Here is a 21518-nt window from a genome sequence, read left to right on the forward strand (position 1 = left end):
TTGAGTAATCCAAAGTCCATTTCATTCTCACTTAAAAAACAAATTTTGGCATTTCTGCCTAGCACTTTTGTAATGTGGTTGCCTTCACCATGCTCCTGAGGAGAGTCCAGGTTTCTGTTTGTGTGTTTGTGTGTTGTATAAAATAAAAGTATATTGCCATGTTTTCTTTGCATCATAAAATTGATAGTGAAATATGCTAACTAGCATATTAGTTTTACTTAAGTGCTGCTAATTTGCATACCTTATACTTGAATTTTTATATGTTTTGATAACTAATAACTTCAAGTGATGTCTGTATAATTTTTAAAGTGCAGCTGTCTAATGTGTATTAAAACTACTGATTAAATAATGTCTTGATGGTTTGGGGGTTTTTTTGGTACCAGGGATCAAACTCAGGTCCTGGCGCTTGCGCAGCAGGCAGTGAAACCACGGAGCGAAATCCCTGGCCCCTGTCTTGATGGTTTTAAAATTTGATTATGTATATTTGAACCCACACATGCGTCTTGTCTGCAATCACGCGATCATGGAAACCTGTAATAGTTTGGAAAGTTGCTCTTCATCTTTTCCTAAAATTAGAGAGACGAACAAGTGTTTAATGCAATTATCAGATGAGTGCTTTTAAAACTCCTTGGCTCTACTGAAGTCAGGCCAAGTGTATGTGTATGCTTTAAACTTAAAAAAACACAATTATTTCAAGCATTCCTGATCCTACTCCCAGAGAAAACCACTGCTAATATTTACTTTATTCTTCCAGAAAGCTTTAATACGTATTCAAACAGATATATATGCTTGGGAGTGTGTTGTGAAATATATATTTCTGAGCTTCTTCCTTCCCCTCTTAATAATATCTTGAAGATCTTTGCATGTAAGCAGCTACTTCATTCTTTTTAATGGCTGCATTGCATTCCATCGCACGATGTATGTGACCACAAATGACAACTTGGATTGTTTTTGCCCCACTTCCCCTCTTTAAGCACTGAAAGATGGACTTTTAAGCATTCCTCTGCGAACAGTTCTGTTTTGCTTCATTCTGCTGCAGGCCCTTGTTCATCTTAAAGGAAAACTTGCAGGTTCTTGTAATCACAAAATGTTCTCATTCCCACCGAAGGAAGAATCCAGTTAGGCAAGTCTTTAGTTTGCAAAATAGATTCCTGCAGCTACAAATCTGATTACAGCAAATCACTTTTGTTAAGTGTTGCAGAACAAAGGAATTAATTTTTCCAGGTGCCCCTACAAAGTCTGACTTAAGGGAGGTGAGAACTTCTGAATGTCTCTTCTTTATATAGTGCATGGCTTTACTAGTAAGTCCACATGGTGTATTTCCTGCCCGGTGCATGGCATGTGCTCAAGACATGCAACAGCTTTCTGCTTGCTTAATGGTTGATTTTGTACAAATGTCTCCACCTCTTGGAGGTAAAGTTCTCTCATCTTTAAAATAGAAGAATAACATGTAAATTTGCTTTTATACTTGAAGGTTGAATTAGGGAATAGTATGCTTTTTCTTTTTGAAATTTTGTTTTCTCAGAAAAATATTTGTTTATCATAGAAAATATGGAGAACAATGAAAGCTACAGAGAAAATTAAAATCACTCATAAGCACCGTGTAGGTACATGTGCTGTTAATTTTGACAAAACTGCTTTTTTTCCCCGTTTGATCAGATTTATTGTTTAGCAACTGATGCATATTTTAAATGCTTAATAATAATTGTATTCATTATATTTGTGATTGTTTAACTTTCTTATGGAGAAAAAGAAACCCAGGCATAAAAATACCTGCTGGGCCTTCCACATAGTTTTGGTTTTTACAGATATTTGGAGGCCCTGTCTACAAGGTGAGCAAAGAGCCACCACCAAGTGACCAGTCACGGGTTGTGCCCTTTGACCCACTGCTCAGTCCATCTCAAGATCTGGTTTCTGTTGTCCTCTAGCTCTTCAGGCGTATTGCTGGGCAGCTGGTGCACAATATCTTCCTTGTATGATAACATGGCCTCTTCATAAAGAACTTGAAAAATCTCACACTCGATACTGTCTCCTAGTTTCTTCTCATTATACCCCCGTTTCAAGTCTTTTGAACAATATACTGTTATCTGTTCTCAACACAAAAACTGCACGAAACCATCGTTCAGGAAAGAAATCACAACCACGGTAGTCAACAATAACTCCACCTTCTGCCGTTTGGTTCTCTAACTCATCAACCACTTTTTCTTCATCTAAAACGGGACACTCATACTCTTCATTGTAGCCACTGTATAATGCCCCTTCCGAGCTACATCACCCACATTAATGTACTTTAGTCCTGATCTGGATGCAAGTTCTTTGCTTACTGTGATTTTTCCAACTCCTGGTGTACCTCGGCGGCTGAGGCCCTACAGCACTGGGCAGCCCCGCCCGCCCAGAAGCATGCTAACCAGTGATCAGGATGTTCTGGAGCACCATAGTTCCCGACGCCCCCAAACTGCTTTTGAGATAGAAAGTACAGAGAGGCAAGAAAGATTGGAAGAAGGAAAGGAAAAAATTAGTATTCTCACTTCTTTTGTACTTGTGTTCTTTTGTTATCAAAAGTTCTTTATAAATATTTCAATGGGCTAGCTAGTATAATAGCACATACACAAATCATACTTTTCAACATTCCCTTGCTGCTCAACACTTTAATTTCAAAATTTCCCAGCAATAACTGAGATATCATGAATCTCTGTCAACAATTTTTCTCCTTAGGGACAGAGACTTAGAAATGGGATTAGAAGAAGGGTTTTGAGCATGTTAAAACTTTTTGAGAGTCAGTTGTATTTATTTTACTTTATTCTTTTATTTTAGTGTTGCTGGGAATTGAACTCAGGGCCTTGCACATGTTAGGCAAGTGCTCTACCACTGAGCTACATGCCCAACCCCAAAGATGAATTTATACTTTCAGCAGCTTTACATTAAAATGTTACATCGCCTTCACTGTCACTAAGTATTAAGTATTTGAGTTCATCATAATTTTAAATTATTATACTGTGTCAATTACATTGTAGAATTATATAAAATCAGCAATTTAATAAGCCAGGTGTAGTGGTGCATGTCTATAATTCCAGCACTGGGGGAGGCTGAGGGAGGAGGATACTAATTTTGGCTCAGCCTGGGTAACCTAGAACTTACTGATGCCCCGTGTCAAAATTTTTTTTAAAGGGATAGGGATGTAGTCTTGTGTTTCAATCTCCAGCACCAGAAATAGCTTGAGAAACAAATAATCCAAGAATGTAAATTGAGAGCTCCCATTGGAACATCCCAACCTTCTGATATTAACCAATACAGTATTAACTTTTGTTGTGTATCCTTACAGACATGCATTTTGATTTTTTTTTTGAGACAGGGTCTCGATATATAGTTCAGGCTAGCCTTGACCTTGCCGATCCTCATGCCTCAGTCTCCTTAGTGCTGGGATGATTGGCATGTGCCACTACACCTGGCCAGACAGGCATCTTTTGATTTTTTTCTACCTTCACAAAAATTTCTCGTTTGAAAAATTACTTCTGTTGGGCAGGCCCCTAGAAGTAAGCCTACAATATTAATGGATATGCGCTTTTAAAAGTATATGTTGCTAAATTTCCTTTTCCCTTACAAAACAAGTTTACACCAGTATACACGGACAGGAACAAATACAGTAAAGTGGAACATATATAATTTTCCCAGTAGAAAATGGGAAAATTGAGAAAAGGACTAGGAAGAAGTCTAAAGTCAGTTGTTAGTCCACCTAGCAGTAACAATGATGAGTTTCAGTATGTAATTCTTACTGTTTTTATATGGATGTGGGGTACGAATAGATTTTTTAAAAAAAAACTCCATGTAAAACAAAATGTAATGGCTCTGTCAACTCTGGGTCCTCTGTCCTAGGAATTTAGGTGAGTGAGCTTGATTCTGTCTGGATTTTTGAAAAAGCAATTTAGCGTTGTCCTCTCTATAGCAACCTAAGATTCCTTTACCACCATTGGTCGCAATGCATCCAATAGAATGGGTTCACTTACCATTTCCAACCAATCGAAGCGTTGCCCAAGCATTTCGCTAGCCCCAGAGCAATTAGCGTTTTCCTTACGTCTGCTTGCGCCAGCAGCCTGCTCCAAGAGTACGATTGGCCTACCGCATTCAGCCGAGTAGCTGCTTTCGTTGGTCGGGCAATGACTTGCGCCGGGGCGGCAGCCTCGCCTTCCTTATGGCGGCTGTGCACGAGTGCCCAGTGGCCCCTGTCAGGTAAAGGGGGACCCGCGGCTGGAATCCTATGCTGGGCTGGCGAGTTTGGAATTTTTTCTTGAGCCTTGGGTCGGAGAGGTCGGGTGGGAAGCCAGTCGTATACGTCACAGGCGTGCGACGCAGTGCTAGTGCGTGACGTTGGCCTCGGGCTGGGCTCGTAGTACCCCGAGAGGGTGACGGTGGGCTGGGGCTGGGATTCGCCTGTGACGCTGTTGACGAGTTGGGGAGTGACATAACTACATACTTGTGCCGTAACGTCACTCCCGGTGTGGTCAGCGTTCCAGGCCGGTGACAGTTTGCGACCTTGGAAGTCCAGGGACCCAGGTGTCATCCGTAGTCTTTGCTCGCGGTGTTTTCAGCTGAAGTGTAGTCCTGCCATCACCGGCTTCCCTTGGGAACTTGTTAGAAATGGATAGTCTCAGATCCCACCCAGGACCTACTTAGTAGGTGTCTGTGTTTTATCAGTACTTTCAGATGTTCACGGTAAAGTTTGAGAACCATCAGTGTAGTGGAAAGAATTGAGTTTGGAGTAGAGAGACATGGGTTTGGATTCTGTTTCCTTTTTTCGTCCTAGCTGCCTCAGAAAATTGTGAGGTCGATTTGGTACTCAAAGCTAAATCTTTGTGTACCGCCTTCAAGAGTTTTCCCTTATTAGCGATCGCTTGTACTTTTGATTCTTCTATGTGTTCTTTGTATAACAGTGACTCACTTTAACATTAAGTAATTTCATGGAAACTAAATCCTTATGGTAAAGGGAGAGCCAGTATTCTGTGCCCCAAATGCATGAATAATCATAGAAAAGAAGTATACTGAAAGAAAAAACTTATAAATTGTATTAGATACTGTTACCTTCCAAGGCTTGAACTCAAGACCATTTTTCTGTTAAGAAAAAGGGTTAGGTTCAATTAGTAAGAACTAGGAAAGGATGTAGGATATACCATATGTACATGGGGCTATTTTCCTTGATGAATCAAAAGGATTAGGAGAGAATTTGAAAGAGTAACTCACAACTACGTAGGTGTTATTTAATGCATAGCCACAGCCACTTAAAGTCTTCAGTATTCTACTTTAAAATCTCCTAGGTGCTACCATTAGCATGTTCCACATGTTGGGAAAACATAGATATAAAGTGATAAATCTGAGAACTTCTAGTACCAGGCCTCTATTTTATTTGTTATTTATTATTATTATTATTTTTTGGTACTGGGGATCGAACTCAGGACCTTGCGTTTGCAAGGAAGGCATGGGCACCACTGAGCTAAATCCTCACCCCTACCTCAATTTTATTTTAAAGCATGTACCAATCCAGTCAGAACTCAGAGAGTTGTTGAATGTTCAGTACTCCCCTAAGTCAGTGAGCATAACCAAAGAATAATCATTCAGTTTTATTTACAAAGTTACTTTATTTTCTGCATCTCATTTCATCCTCACGATAACTCAGTAAGAAAAGTTTTATTGTATGCTTTCCCTTAAGAAAATAGTCTGATACTGGGAATTTTATATGTAAAAAATATCTATTCTGATTTGTTCAAGATTCATGTTAAAGACTGGACATACATTTTCCTTTTTTCCTTTTTCTGGTTGCACACAGTCCTTTTATTCTTTGCAGCCAAAGTGATTCCTCTGCAGGCCCAAGGACGTATATCTTCTAACTGTAGGTCTGGGCCTTTCACAAGAGACTGCAGAAGATAGAAATGTCAAATACTGTGATACCCAAGCCCCTCACCCCAACCCCCCCCCAAAAAAATCACTTATTGACTCCCTAAATTTGGAAGTGTGATGTAGTGTGAGGAAATAGTGCAGTGAATTTTGGATGCAAACATCCTCCCTTTACCTCTAATAAACAGGTTGTGCCTTTGAACTCATCCTACATCCTCTTTCTCTTGCTCCTTCTCAGTAAATAGTTTTGTTTTGTTTTTTAAGAGTACTGGGCTATCTCTTAACATGTTTTTGGCTGGTGATAACAAGTGAAAGAATAAACAAACAAGATTATTTTGAGAAACAGAGCCAGCTCATCAGCTTCCATTGCTAAACTCCATCTTTCTACAAGGAGATCAGTCTACTGGAAGTACTATCCCTTGGACTTAGAGGCAAAAAGTTGTGAAGGCCATCTTGACTTTGTCTGAGGTCTCAGCCACAACCATGTGGTCATGAACCACAGTGGCCTGCTGTCTGGTGGCGCAGTCCTGATGGGTACATCACACTTGCCAACACTTGGACCCCATCTGCTTCTTGATGTCTGGTTCCTGGACTCCACCTGATTTCTTGAGTCAGATGTGCTCAGTGAGATGGAGCAGGTCGTTCTGAGGAGTGGGCCAAAGCTGGGTGGCGATGCTCAGAGCCCCACGTCCATGCTCCTTTAAGGTGTAGCATGTAAACTCCATTTGGTAGAAAATTTCCGGTTCACAACCACCACAGATTCCTCCAAACCTACCTTGGGACCTTGTGTCCCTCAAGCCTTTTTAATGAAAGGATCATAGACGTACTCAAGGTGATTTTTCCCTCACATTCTCTGGCTGGTGAAGTTAGCCTGAGTGAAAAAGAAGAGATCTAAAAACAGACATGGCAGCCACAGCTTAAGAGCACTGAAACATATCTCAAAGGGATGCTAGTGCAGGTCAGAGTTGACATTACGGTTAAAGGACCTCTGGTCTCCATTTTTGTATGTGTAGACAAACATGCCTTACCTAAGCATACTACAAAATCCTTCTCTTGGAGAAAAAAAATTAGGGCTCAAAAATATATAATTCAGGTGTTAACCATTTCATATTTTTAAAAATATTAAATTCAGTCTGTGGTGAAGAATGTCCGTTTTGAAGATGAGGAGGGCATACATGAAGACACAATAAGAAAAGACTTAAATTCTAAGGCTGAGCTCTCAAATGCCTCCAGGGTCTGGCATTTTAAGAGAACATAGATTTGAGGCTCTCAACCTTGGCTGCAGAGATCTGTACAGTGCTTTTTCTGACCATCAGTGGTCTGGATTGAGGAAAGCAGTGGGAGGGCTGGGGGAGGTAGACATCGTGACCTTCTAGAACACAGGCTTAACATTTCCAGATCCCCATACATTTCAAGTGATGCCAGAAACCCAACCTTTGGGTAAAATCTTCCCTATGTTAACACGCAGGCAAAACAGAATACAGTGGGCACTCCCAGCCCTCAGGAAGCTCATTCGGGACCTTTGTTCTAAAGTGCCCCTTTCTTCTGTCTGTAAAAGAAAACAGCTCAATTTTTCCTGAGAGTAATGAAGAACTTGCACTTGCATTGCAGCTTATGGAAAAAAAATCGGCCTCAGATTTTGCAGTTCAGGAATGACCTTAGACAACATCAATTGGGCAGCCATGGATCGAATAATCCGGGTGGATCATGCAGGTGAATATGGAGCAAATCGAATCCTTGCAGGGCAGATGGCTGTCCTGGGCCGGACAAGTGTTGGACCGGTCATTCAGGTGGGCACTTCTTTATCTCCGCAGTGTGGTCTCCCGAATAAGTGGACCTGAAGGCTCGCAATAATCACATTAGGTCAGGCCTTCCCAGAGGAGGTGCTGTTGTCCTCAAGAGTGAACATGGGTTCTTAGGGGGAAATGACAAGCAGAAAACATGTTGCTGTTTTTATGGACAAAACACAGATAGATACACAAGGCACAGTAAAAACATACGCTGAACATTTAAAATTGTAAAAATTACTGCAATAAAAGACAGATTGCCATTAATCCCCCTGAATACAATTATCATTCTTGCCACTTTCTGAGGAAGCTGTGGAAGTTTTTAGGTACCCTGCTGCGGCTGTCTCAATGTCGAAATGTTTACCTTTCCCGCTCGTCTTGCCCTGGGGGAAGAACCAGCGGTCCTGTGGTGTTAGATCTGGTACATAAGGTGGAGGAGGACAGGCCGTAGTGTTTTGTGAGCCCGCCTTTCCATTGGTGGGCAACTGGCAGCAGCAGTCACCATCTTTTTTTATCATGCCTCGTAAAGACACTCACATAGGAGGACTTCCAAAATTGCTGCAGAAATTCTTTTTCATCTGATGTTTTAGAGAAATGGAGGCGGTAGCCGTCCTCAGCATCTGTTCCGTTTACATTTTGCTTCCACCAAGAGGCCCCATAGCCTGCCTCGGGTACAACAGGAGGCCTCTTGAATGCTTGCCTATCTTCATTTTTGTTTCTTACAGAAAATGTGGGATCAAGAAAAGGCCCACTTGAAAAAGTTCAGTGAGCTGATGGTTGCATTCAGGGTCCGGCCAACAGTCCTGATGCCTCTTTGGAATGTCACGGGCTTTGCGCTGGGTATGTGTTTGTGCAGAGGTGCCGATGGGGCCCAGGGGCCTGGGTGACGGATGAGTCATCCTGCTTCCTCATCCAGGTTCTCGTCCTGTCCTTGGACAACCTGTTTAATTTACTATTTCCCTAAAGTTAAATTGATTGAATTTCTTTCTCCCTTTCTCTTTGTGCTTAAATCTCTTTCAGATAGACTCAGTTCTTTTATAAATAGAAAGTACAGTAAAACATAACACAGGGAATAAGCTGGCATAATTCACTTGCGGCCCTGTACTGTTCTCTGACACAGATTCTAAACCTGAGATCTACTGGGGCTTTTCAAAAGGGAGTCTAAAGAAAAGCAGTGTAGAAGATCAAAGATATACTTAGCCCAAATGTACTTTCTCTTGATGTACATGAAGACTGAAAATGTACTGAAAGCAAAGAGCTTTCTTATTGTGTGCCTGGAGGTTTAACTGGCCCTGGTACCACCTCCAGCAGTGCTCCTCACCCCAGGGTGACTTTGCCCCCTGAGGACATGTGGCAGTATCTGAAGACATTTCCAATGGGTCACAATTGAGGGAGTGGTACCGGGATCTAGCTGGTAGATATCAAGGAAGCTGTGAAATACCCAGCAGTGCACAGCAGTACTGAGGCTGAGAAAGCCCGGCCTGGTCGCTCTGTTTTCCCAGTGGTATCTGTCCCGTACTTTACTGCTGGGTTTGACAATTCCAGGAGCAGGAACCGCCTTGCTCGGGAAGGAAGGTGCAATGGCCTGCACTGTGGCAGTGGAAGAGACCATAGCCCATCACTATAACAACCAGATCAGGACGCTGATGGAGGAGGACCCTGAGAAATATGAGGAACTTCTGCAGGTGATTGGCTGCCTGCACTGTGAAAGGGCTGTGTGAGGGGAGAAAGGGCAGATGGGCAGTTGCTAAAAAGAAAAAATACAATTTTAGAGGATGAGAGGGTCTTAGACTTCGAGGTTAGTGACTCACTTGTGGACAAACTAAGGGACAGAGACAGAGGTGGAGCTGTCTGCCCTGGTCACACAGCTCAGGGAGTGAGGACTAGAACCTGTACATCCTGAGCCCAGGCCTGCCCGTTTCTCTCCACTTCTGCATTGCTGGTGGATTCTGAGCAAATGCTGTGAGCACAATGATTTAGATTAAATGGATGAGGTAATAGCCTTGGGTGTCTTCACAGCAAATAAGGAGCTTTAATTTTTAGTTGAGTTTTAGTTGAGTTTTGTTTTGTTTTTTGAGACTGGATCTCATAATGTTACCCAGGCTGGCCTCAAAATCTTGGATTCACGTGAAGCTCCTGCCTCAGCCTCTTGAGTAGCTGGGATTCCAGGCATATAAGAACACCCCTGGCTCCAAAGGAACTATTTAATTTTGAAGGTCTAAGTCAGATGTTGGCAAACTGTGGCCTGCAACCACACCTGTTTCTGTAAATAAAGTTATATTGGAACCTGGCCACACCCATCATTGCAAGTCTGGGCTGCTTTTCCGGTACAGTGGCCAAGAGGGGTATTCGGAGATTATATAGCCTGCGGGGCTTGAAGTGTATCCCCTCTGACTGTTATTAGACAAGAGGAAAGGGGGGGGTGGGAATCAGAGACTTTAATAAGGGAGAGTGAGGGCGGGGATTTAGCTCGGTGGTTCTGGCGCCTGCCTCGCAAGCACAAGGTCCCGAGTTCGATCTCCGGTACCAAAAAAAAAAAACATAAGGGAGAGTGATAAGGGGGATGGATATGATCAAAATGTACGTGTGTGTGTGTGTGTGTGAAGTTTTTACTCTCTGGCCCTGCACAGGAGTAGTAGGAGTAGCACGCCTACCCCGGCCTTAGACTACGGGATAATGACTTGCTTTGATTTCTTTTTATTGAACCAGCTGATAAAGAAGTTTCGAGATGAAGAGCTCGAGCACCATGACACAGGCCTTTCCCATGATGCGGAATTGGTAGGGACCTGCTATGACGCGTGGTACTTGGGGATCCTTATTTGGTGCGTTTGGGGGCCAAACGTAAAATTTCCCACAAACATAAATTGTCAAGCGATAGACAGAAGCAAGCAAACTGGCCACATGGTGCAAAGCAGACCAGGTGGGTGTCCTGTTTCTTGCTCCATCCCTCATCCTTTTCCCAGGAGCCGCTTTCCCCTTCTCTGTGAGAAACCGGTTGCCCGGTGTTCTGGCAGTAGCAGACACGTTTGGATCTTTTGAATAGCTTTCTCACCTAAATGAAAAGAAACTGCTTGTCAGATCTCATTTTTTATCCAGAGAAGTTGTATGTTCCATTTACAACCAAGACGGAACACACAGCATGTTTCTTTGGTTGCCTTCTGAGTATGTGCATGTGTGTGTGCATGCGCTGGCCCAATCCTAAGGATCGAACCCAGAACCTCGGCGTGCTAGACAAGCGCTCTCCCCCTGGGCTACATCCACAGCCTCTTGTTGTTTTTAACAGGCCCCAGCGTATGCCATCTTGAAGAGTGTTATCCAGGCCGGATGCCGCGCTGCAATATATTTATCGGAAAGACTGTGAAGTATGTTTCCCTGCCCTTGTCTGTGAAAGATGGTAGTTAACAAGTGACATTTACAGAGAAGGAATTGTACAGTTATTACTGTGTGCATTTTGTTAATTAATTACAGGAGTATTTTTTTCATTAATAAAACTTCAGTGTTGGTTTTGTTGTTCTTGTTGTTGTTGTCTTATGCCATAAGACTGACAGTTCACCAGCTGTGTTCAAAGTTGTTTCTTATTTGGTTGGTCTCCTAGTTAATTTTGTCCTGAAATATTAAGAATGAATCATTAGTAAGTTGGCAGCAGGGTTTTTCTTTTCTTTTCTTTTTTGGTTGTGGGGTTTGAACTCAGGACCTTTCCTTGCACATGCTAGGCAAGTGCTCTACCACTGTGCCATTCATACCCCCAGCAGCTGGACTCTAAGAGGAAAAAAAGTTGAGTTTACTGATAACAAAAGGGAATTTAGAATATGAGGATGTTTAAGCTTACTAAGCCAGAGTAACCCTAAAGTCCATCAGGTAAAGGCAGGTGGTCATTGTTTCCAGTTTGAATTGTGTGTGGCGTGGGTGAGAAGGTGCTGTGGCTTGAATGTTTGTGCCCCCCAAGTTCATGTGTTGAGATCTGCACACCAAAGCTGATGGTGGGACCTGTGGAAGTGACCGGCCGTGGAGGTGGAGCTCTCAGGAATGGCATCACTGCCTTTGTAAGAGGCCTGCGGAAGACCCTCACCCCTCCACCCTGTGCCACGGAAGGCTGCTGGCTCTGAGAACGTGAACCCTCCCCAGACACGAATCTGCCAGCACCTTGGCCTTGGACTTCACAGCCTCCGAACTGTGAGCAGTCAGTTTTTGTTGGTTATAAGCTACCTAGTCTGTGGCATTTTGTTATAGCAGCCAGAGTAGACTAAGGTGGGGGGATGGTATTTTGCAAAGTTGAATTACATTCATTTCTCGAATGAACCAAAACTGACTAAACTCTTCAAACTTTGGTGAAACATTTTCTGATTTTCACATCTTAATTTATAAAAACCTAGATCAATGATTCTCCTCTCTAGCTACACATTGTTAGAATGATTTTGGATCTTTTAAGAACTTTCGGTTTGGTCAGGCACAGTGGTGTACACCTGTCGTCCCAGTTACTGGGTAGGCTGAGGTAGGATGATCACTCGGGTCTAGGAGTTGGAGGTCAGCCTGGGCAATGTAGCGAGTCCTTATATCTTAAAAAAAATTTTTAGTTCATAGACCATATATTCTGATTTAAATGGGTTAGGGCTCAGTTGGTTCTAGTGTGTTTAGGGCTAGGGCCCCCAGGATAGACTGTAAATTGCTTGTAAAGAACTGTCTTGTAGGTATCTGGCTCCCCCACGGACTCCCCCACAACTTACATTTCATCAGCACCTAAAAGCACGAGCAACAAAAGAAAAACCAGGTCATTGCACTTCATCACAGTTAAAGCTTTTGTACTTAGAAAAACACTCAAAATGAAAAGACAACCCAACCCATGGAATGAGAGAAAATATTTGCAAATCATATTTTTGGTAAGGGACTTGTATCTACACTATATAAGGAACACTTAACCACGAAAAGGCAAATAGCCCACCTTTAAAACTAGGCCAAGGATTTGGATTGTCATTTCTCCAGAGAACATATACAAATGGCTAATGAGCATAGAAAAAGAAACTCACCATTGTAAGTCATTAGGCGAAACAATGAGATGCCACGTAGCGGGTGGTAGTAGGGTGGCTGCAACCGGAAAGACAGAAAATGACAGTTGTTGGCCATGATGTGGGGAAGCTGCAGTCCTCTAGTGGAAATGTGAAATGGTGCAGCCACTGTGGAAAACGTCTCATAATTCCTCAGTTAGACAGGGTTCAGGTGATATAACAGCTCTTCTCCTAGGTATAAACCAAACAAATGAAACTATGTTCAAACAAATATCTGTACACAAATGTTCATGGCAATATTATTCATAACAACACAAAGTGAAAAGCATACAAATGCCCCATTAACTGATGAACTGAAGAACAAAATGTGGTCTGTTCTTACAGTGGAATATTATTCAGGCATCAGAAGGAATAAATCATGAATACACAATGTGCCAATTAGTATTGATTGTCAACTTGACTGGATGAAGAGACTCCTGGAGAAGAGATTGGATCATGGGGGAGCTGTGCTCATCAGTGGATTAACCCGCTGATGTCCATAGCTGAATTAGGATGTGGAGCCCAGTTGAAGGAGGTGGTCACTTTAGGTGTAGCTTGGAGCATGCATCTCTAGTCCTCTTCCCCTGTGTGTGCTTTGCACTACCACACCCGTCCACCATGATGTTTCTGCTTTGCAGCCAGCCAGCTCTGGACTAAAACTGCTGAAACTGAGCAAAAATAAATCTATTCTGAGTTGGAGGTATTGGGCATTTTATCACAGCTATGGAAAAGCTGACCTATACACATGCTATAAAGTGGATGAACCCACAAACATGCTTGGGAGTAGAGTTTCAGTTTTTGTTTTGTTTTGTTTTTTGGTACTGGGGATCGAACTCGGGACCTTGTGCTTGCCAGGCAGGTGCCTGAACCACTGAGCTAAATTCCTGGCCCTAGAGTTTCAATTTGAGAAGATGAAATAGTTCTGGAGATAGATGGTAGTGATTGCGTAACTGCATACTTGAAAGTGGTTAAGGCACATTTGCATTATGTGTATTTCTTACCACAATTTTAAAAACACAAAATGAAAGAAACCAGATACAAAAGACCACTTATCGTCTACTTATATAAAATGTCCAGACTAGGCCAATCCATAGAGACCAAAGGGAGATTAGTGGTTGCTAAGTTGGGCTGGGGTGTTGGGAGGAAATGAGGAGTAACTACTAATGCAGTGATGAAAATGTTCTTGAGTTAGAGTCCTTGTACAACCTTGGGTACACAGTTAAGCCTGCAGATGCCCCCTTTAAAATTGTGGATTTTCTGGGATGTGAATTATAACAAAACAAGGCACAGAATGTATAGATTTATGCTGTATTTAAACAAATTTCAATCCAGGATGTTAAATGGGGAAACTGTTTTTAATTTACCAATCCTCAGGCGGACAGAGCATGTAGGAGCCTTGCTTGATCAGGGATTTGGTGCTAGTCCTTGCCTTCCTGTTTTAAAGCTAATTTTGTAACTGCTGCAGGCAGGAGTCTCAGTCATAGGAAGGCATTGTGTACAATCTTTATTAAAAGCCCAGATTGGCGGCTGTTTGTTTAGCCTCCCCTTCAAAATTGATGGCTACTCTTTTATGCTTCTGAAAGCTTCCAGAACAAGGCTGGAGAGATTTTCTGAATCCCCTTTTGATTGTTTTTAATTCCATTTCAGCTTGTCCTTGCGTATTAACAAGGTAATCTTGTTTTTCTCTTACTTCACTGCTCTGACCTTTCAGGTGAAATGTGATTTAGAATTGGATATGATCCAAAGATGATGCTAGGGTGACAAAGGATGTTATTCTTGCAAACAGTGTAGTTCCAAAGAGGCAATCTAAGCCGTAGTTCTCTGCATGTCTTCGATCTCCTATTTAAAATGTGATCCACAGCCCAGTGGCAGTAGTGTCACTTGGGAGCATGTCAGAAATGCAGAATTTTGAGGTCCTCCCTGGACCTTCTCAGTTGGAATCTGCATTTTAGACTATGTCCACAAATTCCTTGATATCCCTCTATCTGACGGAGCTTAATTTCCCTTGCCTTGAGTATGGGCTGTGCTCTGTGATTCTTGGCCAGCGAACAACATGGCAGAACTGGGGGAGTGCGGCTTCCAAGGTGCCTGCGTCTGTTTTGTGTGGTCACGACAGTACCTGAGACTGGATACCCCACACCAAAAGAGGTTTATGTGAGTCACAACTTCTGCTGGGTGGAGGGTCCAAATAGCTTGGTAGCAGCATCCGGTGAGAGGCCCCTGGCTGGTCACAGCACAGCGGGTGGCAGGAGCACTTAACCTCTCAGCTGGGGAGAGGAAGCAGGAGAGGGAGCGGGGGCCAGGCTCACTCCCTCCTCACAACCTGCTCTGCAGGAACTGACCCACTCCTGAGAGGCCTGCATTAATCCCTCCAATCGGGCAGTTGGGACCCAACCCTAATCCCTTCCCACTAGGTCCTGCCTCTTAAAACTTCCACCACCTCTTACCATCTCAGTAGTGGGCAGCAGCTTCCTGCACAGGAACTGTCGAGGGACAAACACGTCCAAACCATAGCACAACACAAGGTTATGAAAGACACTGGAGTCCACTGTGCTCCCTAAGGTCACTTGCTCTGGGGGAAGCCAGCTGGCAGGTCACGAAGTCCTTCAAGCAGTTAGTTAATCTGTGGAGATGCTCACATGACCAAGGAGAGAGGCCTCCAGCCAGCAGCCTGTGAGTCTTCCAGCTCTGTGGGGATTTCGATGACAGCAGCCTCCAACATCTGGACTGTAACTTCCTGAAAGGCCCTGAGCCACGAAGTCTACTACTCCTGAATTCCTGGCTCTCGGCAACCGTTAGATAATAAATGTTTGTTCTTTGGGATAATTTTTTATACAGCAGTAGATAGCCAATGCACAATGCCTCCAAGTAATTTGAAAGGATGTGAAAGTTTGGAAAGCATTAACCAGTAACAAACTCCCAGAGGGCAGAGATCTTGGTCATTTTCAAGTCTTCACAGTTTAATGCAGTGCCTGACACAATACATTTTTGCTGGGCTAAATACAAAGTTAAATTCCCCTGTTCTTAAGTTTGTTAAGCTCTTTTTGTAATAAAAATGCATGTGGGCAAATGGTTAAGATATTCGAGCAGTTTTAAAGGTTCTTTACAGGGATGAGAAAATCTCCCTGTGGACTGCTTGATTCAGACTCTGTGGCGGGTTTCCTTTCTTTGTGATTTGCTTACAACAGCCTGCCACGTGGGAGTTACATTTTTTCCTTTTTTTTTTTTTTCACTTCCAAGAGTCGTATATATTTGCCTCAGAATCAAATATAAACTGCATATAAGTAAAAAATAAAACAACAAAAATTTTAAAACCCCACACTTCCAAACATACTCTCTAGCAGTGTACACCATTAATAATTCAATGTGTTTCTTTCTAGACTCAGTTTAAAAATCTTTTACACATATATTTACACGTTTGGGTTTGCATTTCCCACCTGGAACCATATATGCGTCCTGACCTGCAATTCGTGCTTTTTAGGCAGTGTGTGCTCCCCTAATTACATACAGCTCCATCGCTGTCCTTTGTTTTTCCCCCGCCGCATCCAGGCATACTGGCCCATCCTCTACCTACCCTGCAGGGCCAGTACTGTTCTAACGGTAAGGGCTCATTCCCTGAGTTCTCTAACCCTCTGGGGCAGGGGCTCCCCGGGCGGGAAGCCTTGGTCACCTGGTGCCAGGGGCTGCAAACTTCTCGACGAGGTCACTCTGCACCTGCATTTGGTCTCCCATCCTATTGGTGGACTTGAGAGTTGTATCTGATATACTTCGAGAGACCAGAGGTTTTTGTTGTTTTTGTACGGAGGTTCAAATCCAGGGCCTTCAAACTGAGCTACATCCTCAACACTGTTTTTGTTTTTTAATTTTGAGACAGGGTCTCGCCAAGTCGCCGAGTTGCTCGGGATGGGCTCAAACCGGGGGATCCTCCCGCCTCCCCCTTCCGTAGTGCTAGGGTCACAGGCGTACGCCCCCACCCCTGAAATGTGTCTCAATACTCCAGGGTAATGTGTGAACTCTGGTCCCTCTGGAGACCCCACACCTCTTTGAGAGGACCTGAAAACCCTGGGCTTTATCCCAAGACTTCCTTAAAGGCTTCCTGAAGACCCCTGAAGCCAAAGAAACCTTTCAAAGTGGGGCTTTGGCCTCTGTCCCGCTCATTTTTAGCTCTGACGCGCCCAGGAACGTCCGTCCCTGGGCGCAGAGTCCTTTCCCGCTAAGATCGCGCTCGCAGTTGAAAGGCGCCTCCTTCCCCCGGGATCTGCCTCCTCCCCGTCCTGCGCCCAGCTTGGCCGACTGCGAGCCTTGCCTGAGTGCGACCGCCCTTTGGATCCCCTTGGCCTTGGAAGGCGAGCTGGGGCTGGGGCGCTCCGAGGACGAGGGCAGTCTGCGGAGGGACTGCGACGCCGGTGGCCACCAGAGGGCGCCCGCGCCCAGCGAGCCGAGTCCGAGGCGGGACCGCGGCCAGCACAGCAGCCGGCCACGCCTGGCGAGAGGGCGCTGCGTAACCCCGCCTCGCCGTCCGGCCGCTTGACCGCGAAGGTTAACCGTGCGCGTGGCCGGAGGCGGCGGGCTCAGGGGCTGTTCCAGCCTGTGCTGCCCAACACCCGTGTCCTTATCCAGGTGGATACATTTGCTTTTCAGGAAAGGGGGAGAGAGAAATAGAAGGACTGGGGCGAGGGGGAGGGGGAGGGGGAACTACAGGGGAAGCCGGTCAGTCTGCTTAGGGGCACCGCCCGAGCCACAGCTTCGGGCATCGATCGACCGGACACCTTGGGAACAGCAGGGCAATTACGTTTTCAAGTCCCCCCCCCCCCCGCAGGTCTTGCTCATGTCCATGTTCCGCCCCGTCCTCCCGCTCAGCCTTTGCCATACCAGCCCCCTGTCACCCCCAGTCCTTGGTCTCTCGCCTCGGCATTGCCTTCTCTCCCTGTGTGATCATCCCTTGCTTTCTCCGCCGTCTCCATCGACCTGGCAGTGGGCCTGCCTACGTCAAGGGTGTCCTGGTACCTGCAGCTCAGCAGGCGCTCAACCCATGTTTGATAAACGAATCCAAGGTAAAAAGAAAAGCAAGCGGACTGGCAGAGTGGAGCAAAAAAATGACACAGTGGTTACAAGTCATAACAAAGGACCCTCTGCTCTGGGATCAACGCGCCTAGCAACTTCTCCACGAGTGTGCGGTGGGAAAGGGCCAGCCTTGTGTGGTCCTTGATCTTTTCGTCTATCTGGACCCAAACCCAGCCCTGCAGGACCAAGCCCAGTACGTGGTGTGATGGAAAACATGGTGAATGTTTACATTAAAAAAAAAAAAAGTATTACAGTAAAAGACACATTACCATTAATTCCCCTCAAAATACTCCCCCTCTCTTCAAACACACCAATCTGATTGTTCCGCCCTCTTTCTGAAGCGATTTTGAAAGTACTCTTGTGTCTTTAGTTGCTCTGTTGTGGCTGCCTCTATGTCCTGAATTGACTCAAAACTGTTACCTTTCATGGTCACTTTGACTTTGGGGAAGAGCCAGCAGTCACATGGTGCCAGGTCTGGTGAATAAGATGGATGAGGACACGCCATCCTGTTTTCACAAGGCTGCCTTTCCGTTAGATGCCACTTGGAAGCAGCATTCAGTGTATCTTTTATCACACGTCATAAAGACACAAAAGAACACTTCCAGAACTGCTTCAGAAAGTGGCAAGAACCATGGGATATGAATGCTTGAAGTAAGGGGGAGGATTTTGAGGTGGGTTCATGGGAATTCATCTTTAGTGTAATAAACTTTTAAAATGTAAACAACCACTGTATATTTTGATCACTCATATTTAACCTCTAACCATGCTCAACCTTTCTCCCCCCAAATGCTTTTTATTTATTACTGCTATGTTTTGATCTGCAGAATTCCTCAATGCTTCACGATACTCTTCCTTTAAAACAATTTAATTACTTGTCCAAGTTTAGATAGAATTTTCAAATGCTTAATCCTGGGTTTTGTTTTTTAACTAGGCATGCAGATCGGAATAAGCTCTTGAGATTTAGAAAAATCTACAGATGCTACTGCTCCACCTATGAGCCAGCAGCCACAAGGCTGGGCCTCAGCCATGAACATATTTTTAAAAATCCACCCAGGAGCTCTGGCTGAAGCCCTGGTTACGAAGCAATACTTTGATTCCACAAAAGCCTCAGTTCTAAATCTACCCCCATGGATGCATTTCCTCCCCTTTACATCCTAGCTTCTTGTGTTGACTCAGAATTTCCACCCTGTCTCCCTTTTCCCCCAGCACTGTTTTCTGCTAAGATGGGACCTGCCTTTCCGATTTTCTCAGCCAGTTCAGCACCACAACAGCTGGAAACACATGCCAGACCAAGCTGTCTTTGCTGAGTGGAGACAATGGCAAACACCATCTCCCTTTCTCCCGGAGAAGCAGCTTTTGTGTGGTATTTTCCATGCCTAGCTTCCAAGTGACTTTATTGCAACAATAAAAAATTGTGTGGAAATGCCATCTGTTGTGCTTATTTGCTGATGCGCTGTGTGTGTGTGTGTGTGTGTGTGAGAGACAGAGAGAGAGAGTGTGTGTGTGTGTGTTTAAATAAGCCTACATGAGCATTAAAAGAATATTCATTTGACTACTTTAAGGGTACAACTTGTTCTAAGTGCTGTGGAATAAAATAATTTTAAAACATGAAATACATACACCTCGCTTACATCATTTAGAAGGGACACAAAAAATTGAACTTGGCTTCTGATAAAAGTTATTAGCTCTATTAAATGAAGAATTTAGAAGTCTCTCTCTTCAGGTTTCACTGGATACAGGATCTCAAAGCCAACATTGGCTCCTCTTGTCTCTGTTCAACAGTGTAGGTACTAGGCTCACAACACCCCCTCTCTGTGGCCCTCATGTATGGCAGCACAATGGCCATAGTACTTCCATATGTGACCTCCTAACACCTTTCCATCCACAAGGAGGCTGAAGGTCTCTTTCTCCAGTGTGGCGCAGACAGAAAACATGGCTTTCCCAGAATCCTCCAAATACGCCTCTCCCCCACCTCTAGTTTCATTTCTCCAATCAGGTTTCAATCCTAAACCCTTCACCAATCACTGTGGTCAGAGGGACTGTGGTGCTCTCATTGGCCAGGTCTGGTCATGTGGTTGCTTCCATGTGGGCTGATAATGGGGTTGGGCATTCCTGAAGATGACCCAGAGTCCTGCCACCGGGAAGAGGGAGAACGGATGTTGGCAGGATGGGTAAAAAGGCTTGATGTCCCCTGAGTCCAGGAGGTGATAGAATCAGCACAGGAGTCAATGTAAATTGGATGTGAAATGCAGTGAGTCAGGATGGACTGGAGATAGAAGGACAGGAGCCCTTAGGGAATTGCCACACTCTCTCCAGAGTGGATGAAAACTGGATGGGACTGTGGCAGCTGGGAGGCAGCATGCCAGATGTCACCGAGCCCCCTCTGCCTTCATTTCCCTACTTACAAAATGACAGCGTCTGGTTGTCAGAGATGACCCTCGAAAGCAATGTGCTTGAGGACTTCATTCCTTAAACTTGAGTCTCTCCATCCTGCCCCTGCCTTTCTCAAGAGTCCCAGCATTAAATGTGCTCAGGGATCCTGGCGTGTGCTTGTCTTTCCTGGCTGTAAAGAAAACAATTCTCAAGAAAAGCAGAGCTCAGTTGACCCAGCTATTCCCCTGCTGGGTATCTTCCCCAAAGAATTAAAAGAATCATGCCACAGTGATATACGTGCACCCATGTTCATAGCAGCACAGTTTATGATAGCTAAAACTTGGAAACAGCCCAAATGCCCATCAGCTGGCGACTGGATAAAGAAAATGTGGGGTTTTTTAAAAAAATAAAATGGAGTACTACTCAGCCATAAAAATGAAAATTAGAGACATTTATAGCTAAGTGGATGCACATTGAGATGATCCTCTTAAGTGAAATAAATAGGACACACATGTGTAAATACCAAATAGTTTCTCTGGTGTGAGAAACTGAAAGTGTAAATAAGGACTAAAAGGTATAGTAGATAATGTGAAATAGGAAGAAAAGGGCCAAAGGGAAAGTGAGAGGGGTAGGGGAAAGGAAAGAAGGGAATGGAATTAATGTGAGAAAATGAAAAAAATTGAAGCAAAGTCTTTGTAAATAGGGAGGGGTGGAGGGGTTGAAGGGAGGGCTGGGCAAGGGTGAAAAATAAGAACCAAGAAAGACTATGTAAAGGTGCAAATTTCCAATGATGAATGTCATTATATTGTATACCTAAGATGTACCAATAAAATAAAATTTTAAAAAAGAGCAGAGCTTATTGACTGATTGGAAAAGATTATAATGATTAATTTGTGTCACCTTGACTGGGCCACAGGGTCCCCAGATATTCGGTTAAACATTCTGCACATGCCTGGGTGGTTGTTTCTGCACAAAGTTTAACTTTTGAATTGGTGAATAGATTAAAGCAGATTTTCTCTCCTAATGTGGTGGACCTCAACTAATCAGTTGAAGACCTGAATTAGGAAAAAAAAAAAGGCCAAATAAAGGGAGCTCCTCTTGCCTGGCTGCCTGTAAGCTGGGACAACAGTCTTTTCTGGCCTTTGGACTCAAAGTAAAACATTGGCTTGTGTTGGGTTTCAAACCACAGGCTTTCAGACATGAGCCACAGCTGCTCTTTGACATACAGTAGAAATGAGTCATGATAAATCCACTATAAACTGAAAATATCACGTATTGAAATGCACTAGTCCATCTAACTTACCAAGCATCCTGGCTTAGCACTACAACATGCTGCAGTGAGCTGGTTGCTCCCCTTTGTGATTGA

At 44.1% G+C, this 21518-nt stretch overlaps 1 protein-coding gene, 2 long non-coding RNA genes and 1 pseudogene across 6 annotated transcripts; 2 read left to right on the forward strand and 2 right to left on the reverse strand.

Annotated features, from left to right (window-relative positions):
- Nucleotides 1-431: 431 nt before the first annotated feature.
- On the reverse strand, nucleotides 432-4037 carry LOC101699968 (adenylate kinase isoenzyme 6 pseudogene; annotated as a pseudogene).
- On the forward strand, nucleotides 4030-11179 carry Coq7 (coenzyme Q7, hydroxylase). 3 transcript variants are annotated; one of them, XM_013076453.3, is made up of 6 exons: nucleotides 4030-4227; nucleotides 7498-7676; nucleotides 8399-8513; nucleotides 9219-9358; nucleotides 10383-10593; nucleotides 10957-11179. In XM_013076453.3, the coding sequence occupies exons 1-6, from the start codon at nucleotides 4155-4157 to the stop codon at nucleotides 11073-11075; spliced, it is 837 nt and encodes a 278-aa protein (XP_012931907.1). In that variant the 5' UTR covers nucleotides 4030-4154; the 3' UTR covers nucleotides 11076-11179. The 3 variants fall into 3 exon arrangements, with proteins under 3 accessions (XP_012931907.1, XP_004855859.1, XP_021093011.1); XM_004855802.4 differs by having other exon boundaries at nucleotides 10383-10451; XM_021237352.2 differs by lacking the exon at nucleotides 4030-4227 and adding an exon at nucleotides 4530-4551.
- LOC101700952 (uncharacterized) lies at nucleotides 11095-18339 on the reverse strand. 2 transcript variants are annotated; one of them, XR_015450491.1, is made up of 3 exons: nucleotides 18200-18339; nucleotides 12698-12907; nucleotides 11095-11279 (listed from the first exon to the last, which is right to left on the reverse strand). It is a non-coding gene; the product is annotated as an uncharacterized LOC101700952 (long non-coding RNA). The 2 variants fall into 2 exon arrangements; XR_015450490.1 differs by lacking the exon at nucleotides 18200-18339 and adding an exon at nucleotides 17022-17142.
- On the forward strand, nucleotides 17374-19205 carry LOC110344238 (uncharacterized). Its single transcript, XR_015450492.1, has 2 exons — nucleotides 17374-17972; nucleotides 18986-19205. It is a non-coding gene; the product is annotated as an uncharacterized LOC110344238 (long non-coding RNA).
- The last annotated feature ends 2313 nt before the right edge of the window (nucleotides 19206-21518 follow it).

Source organism: Heterocephalus glaber, unplaced genomic scaffold (genome assembly GCF_053883595.1).
Source record: "Heterocephalus glaber isolate CG9 unplaced genomic scaffold, H.glaber_assembly_v1.0 deba00000943, whole genome shotgun sequence".
Lineage (NCBI taxonomy): Eukaryota > Metazoa > Chordata > Mammalia > Rodentia > Bathyergidae > Heterocephalus > Heterocephalus glaber.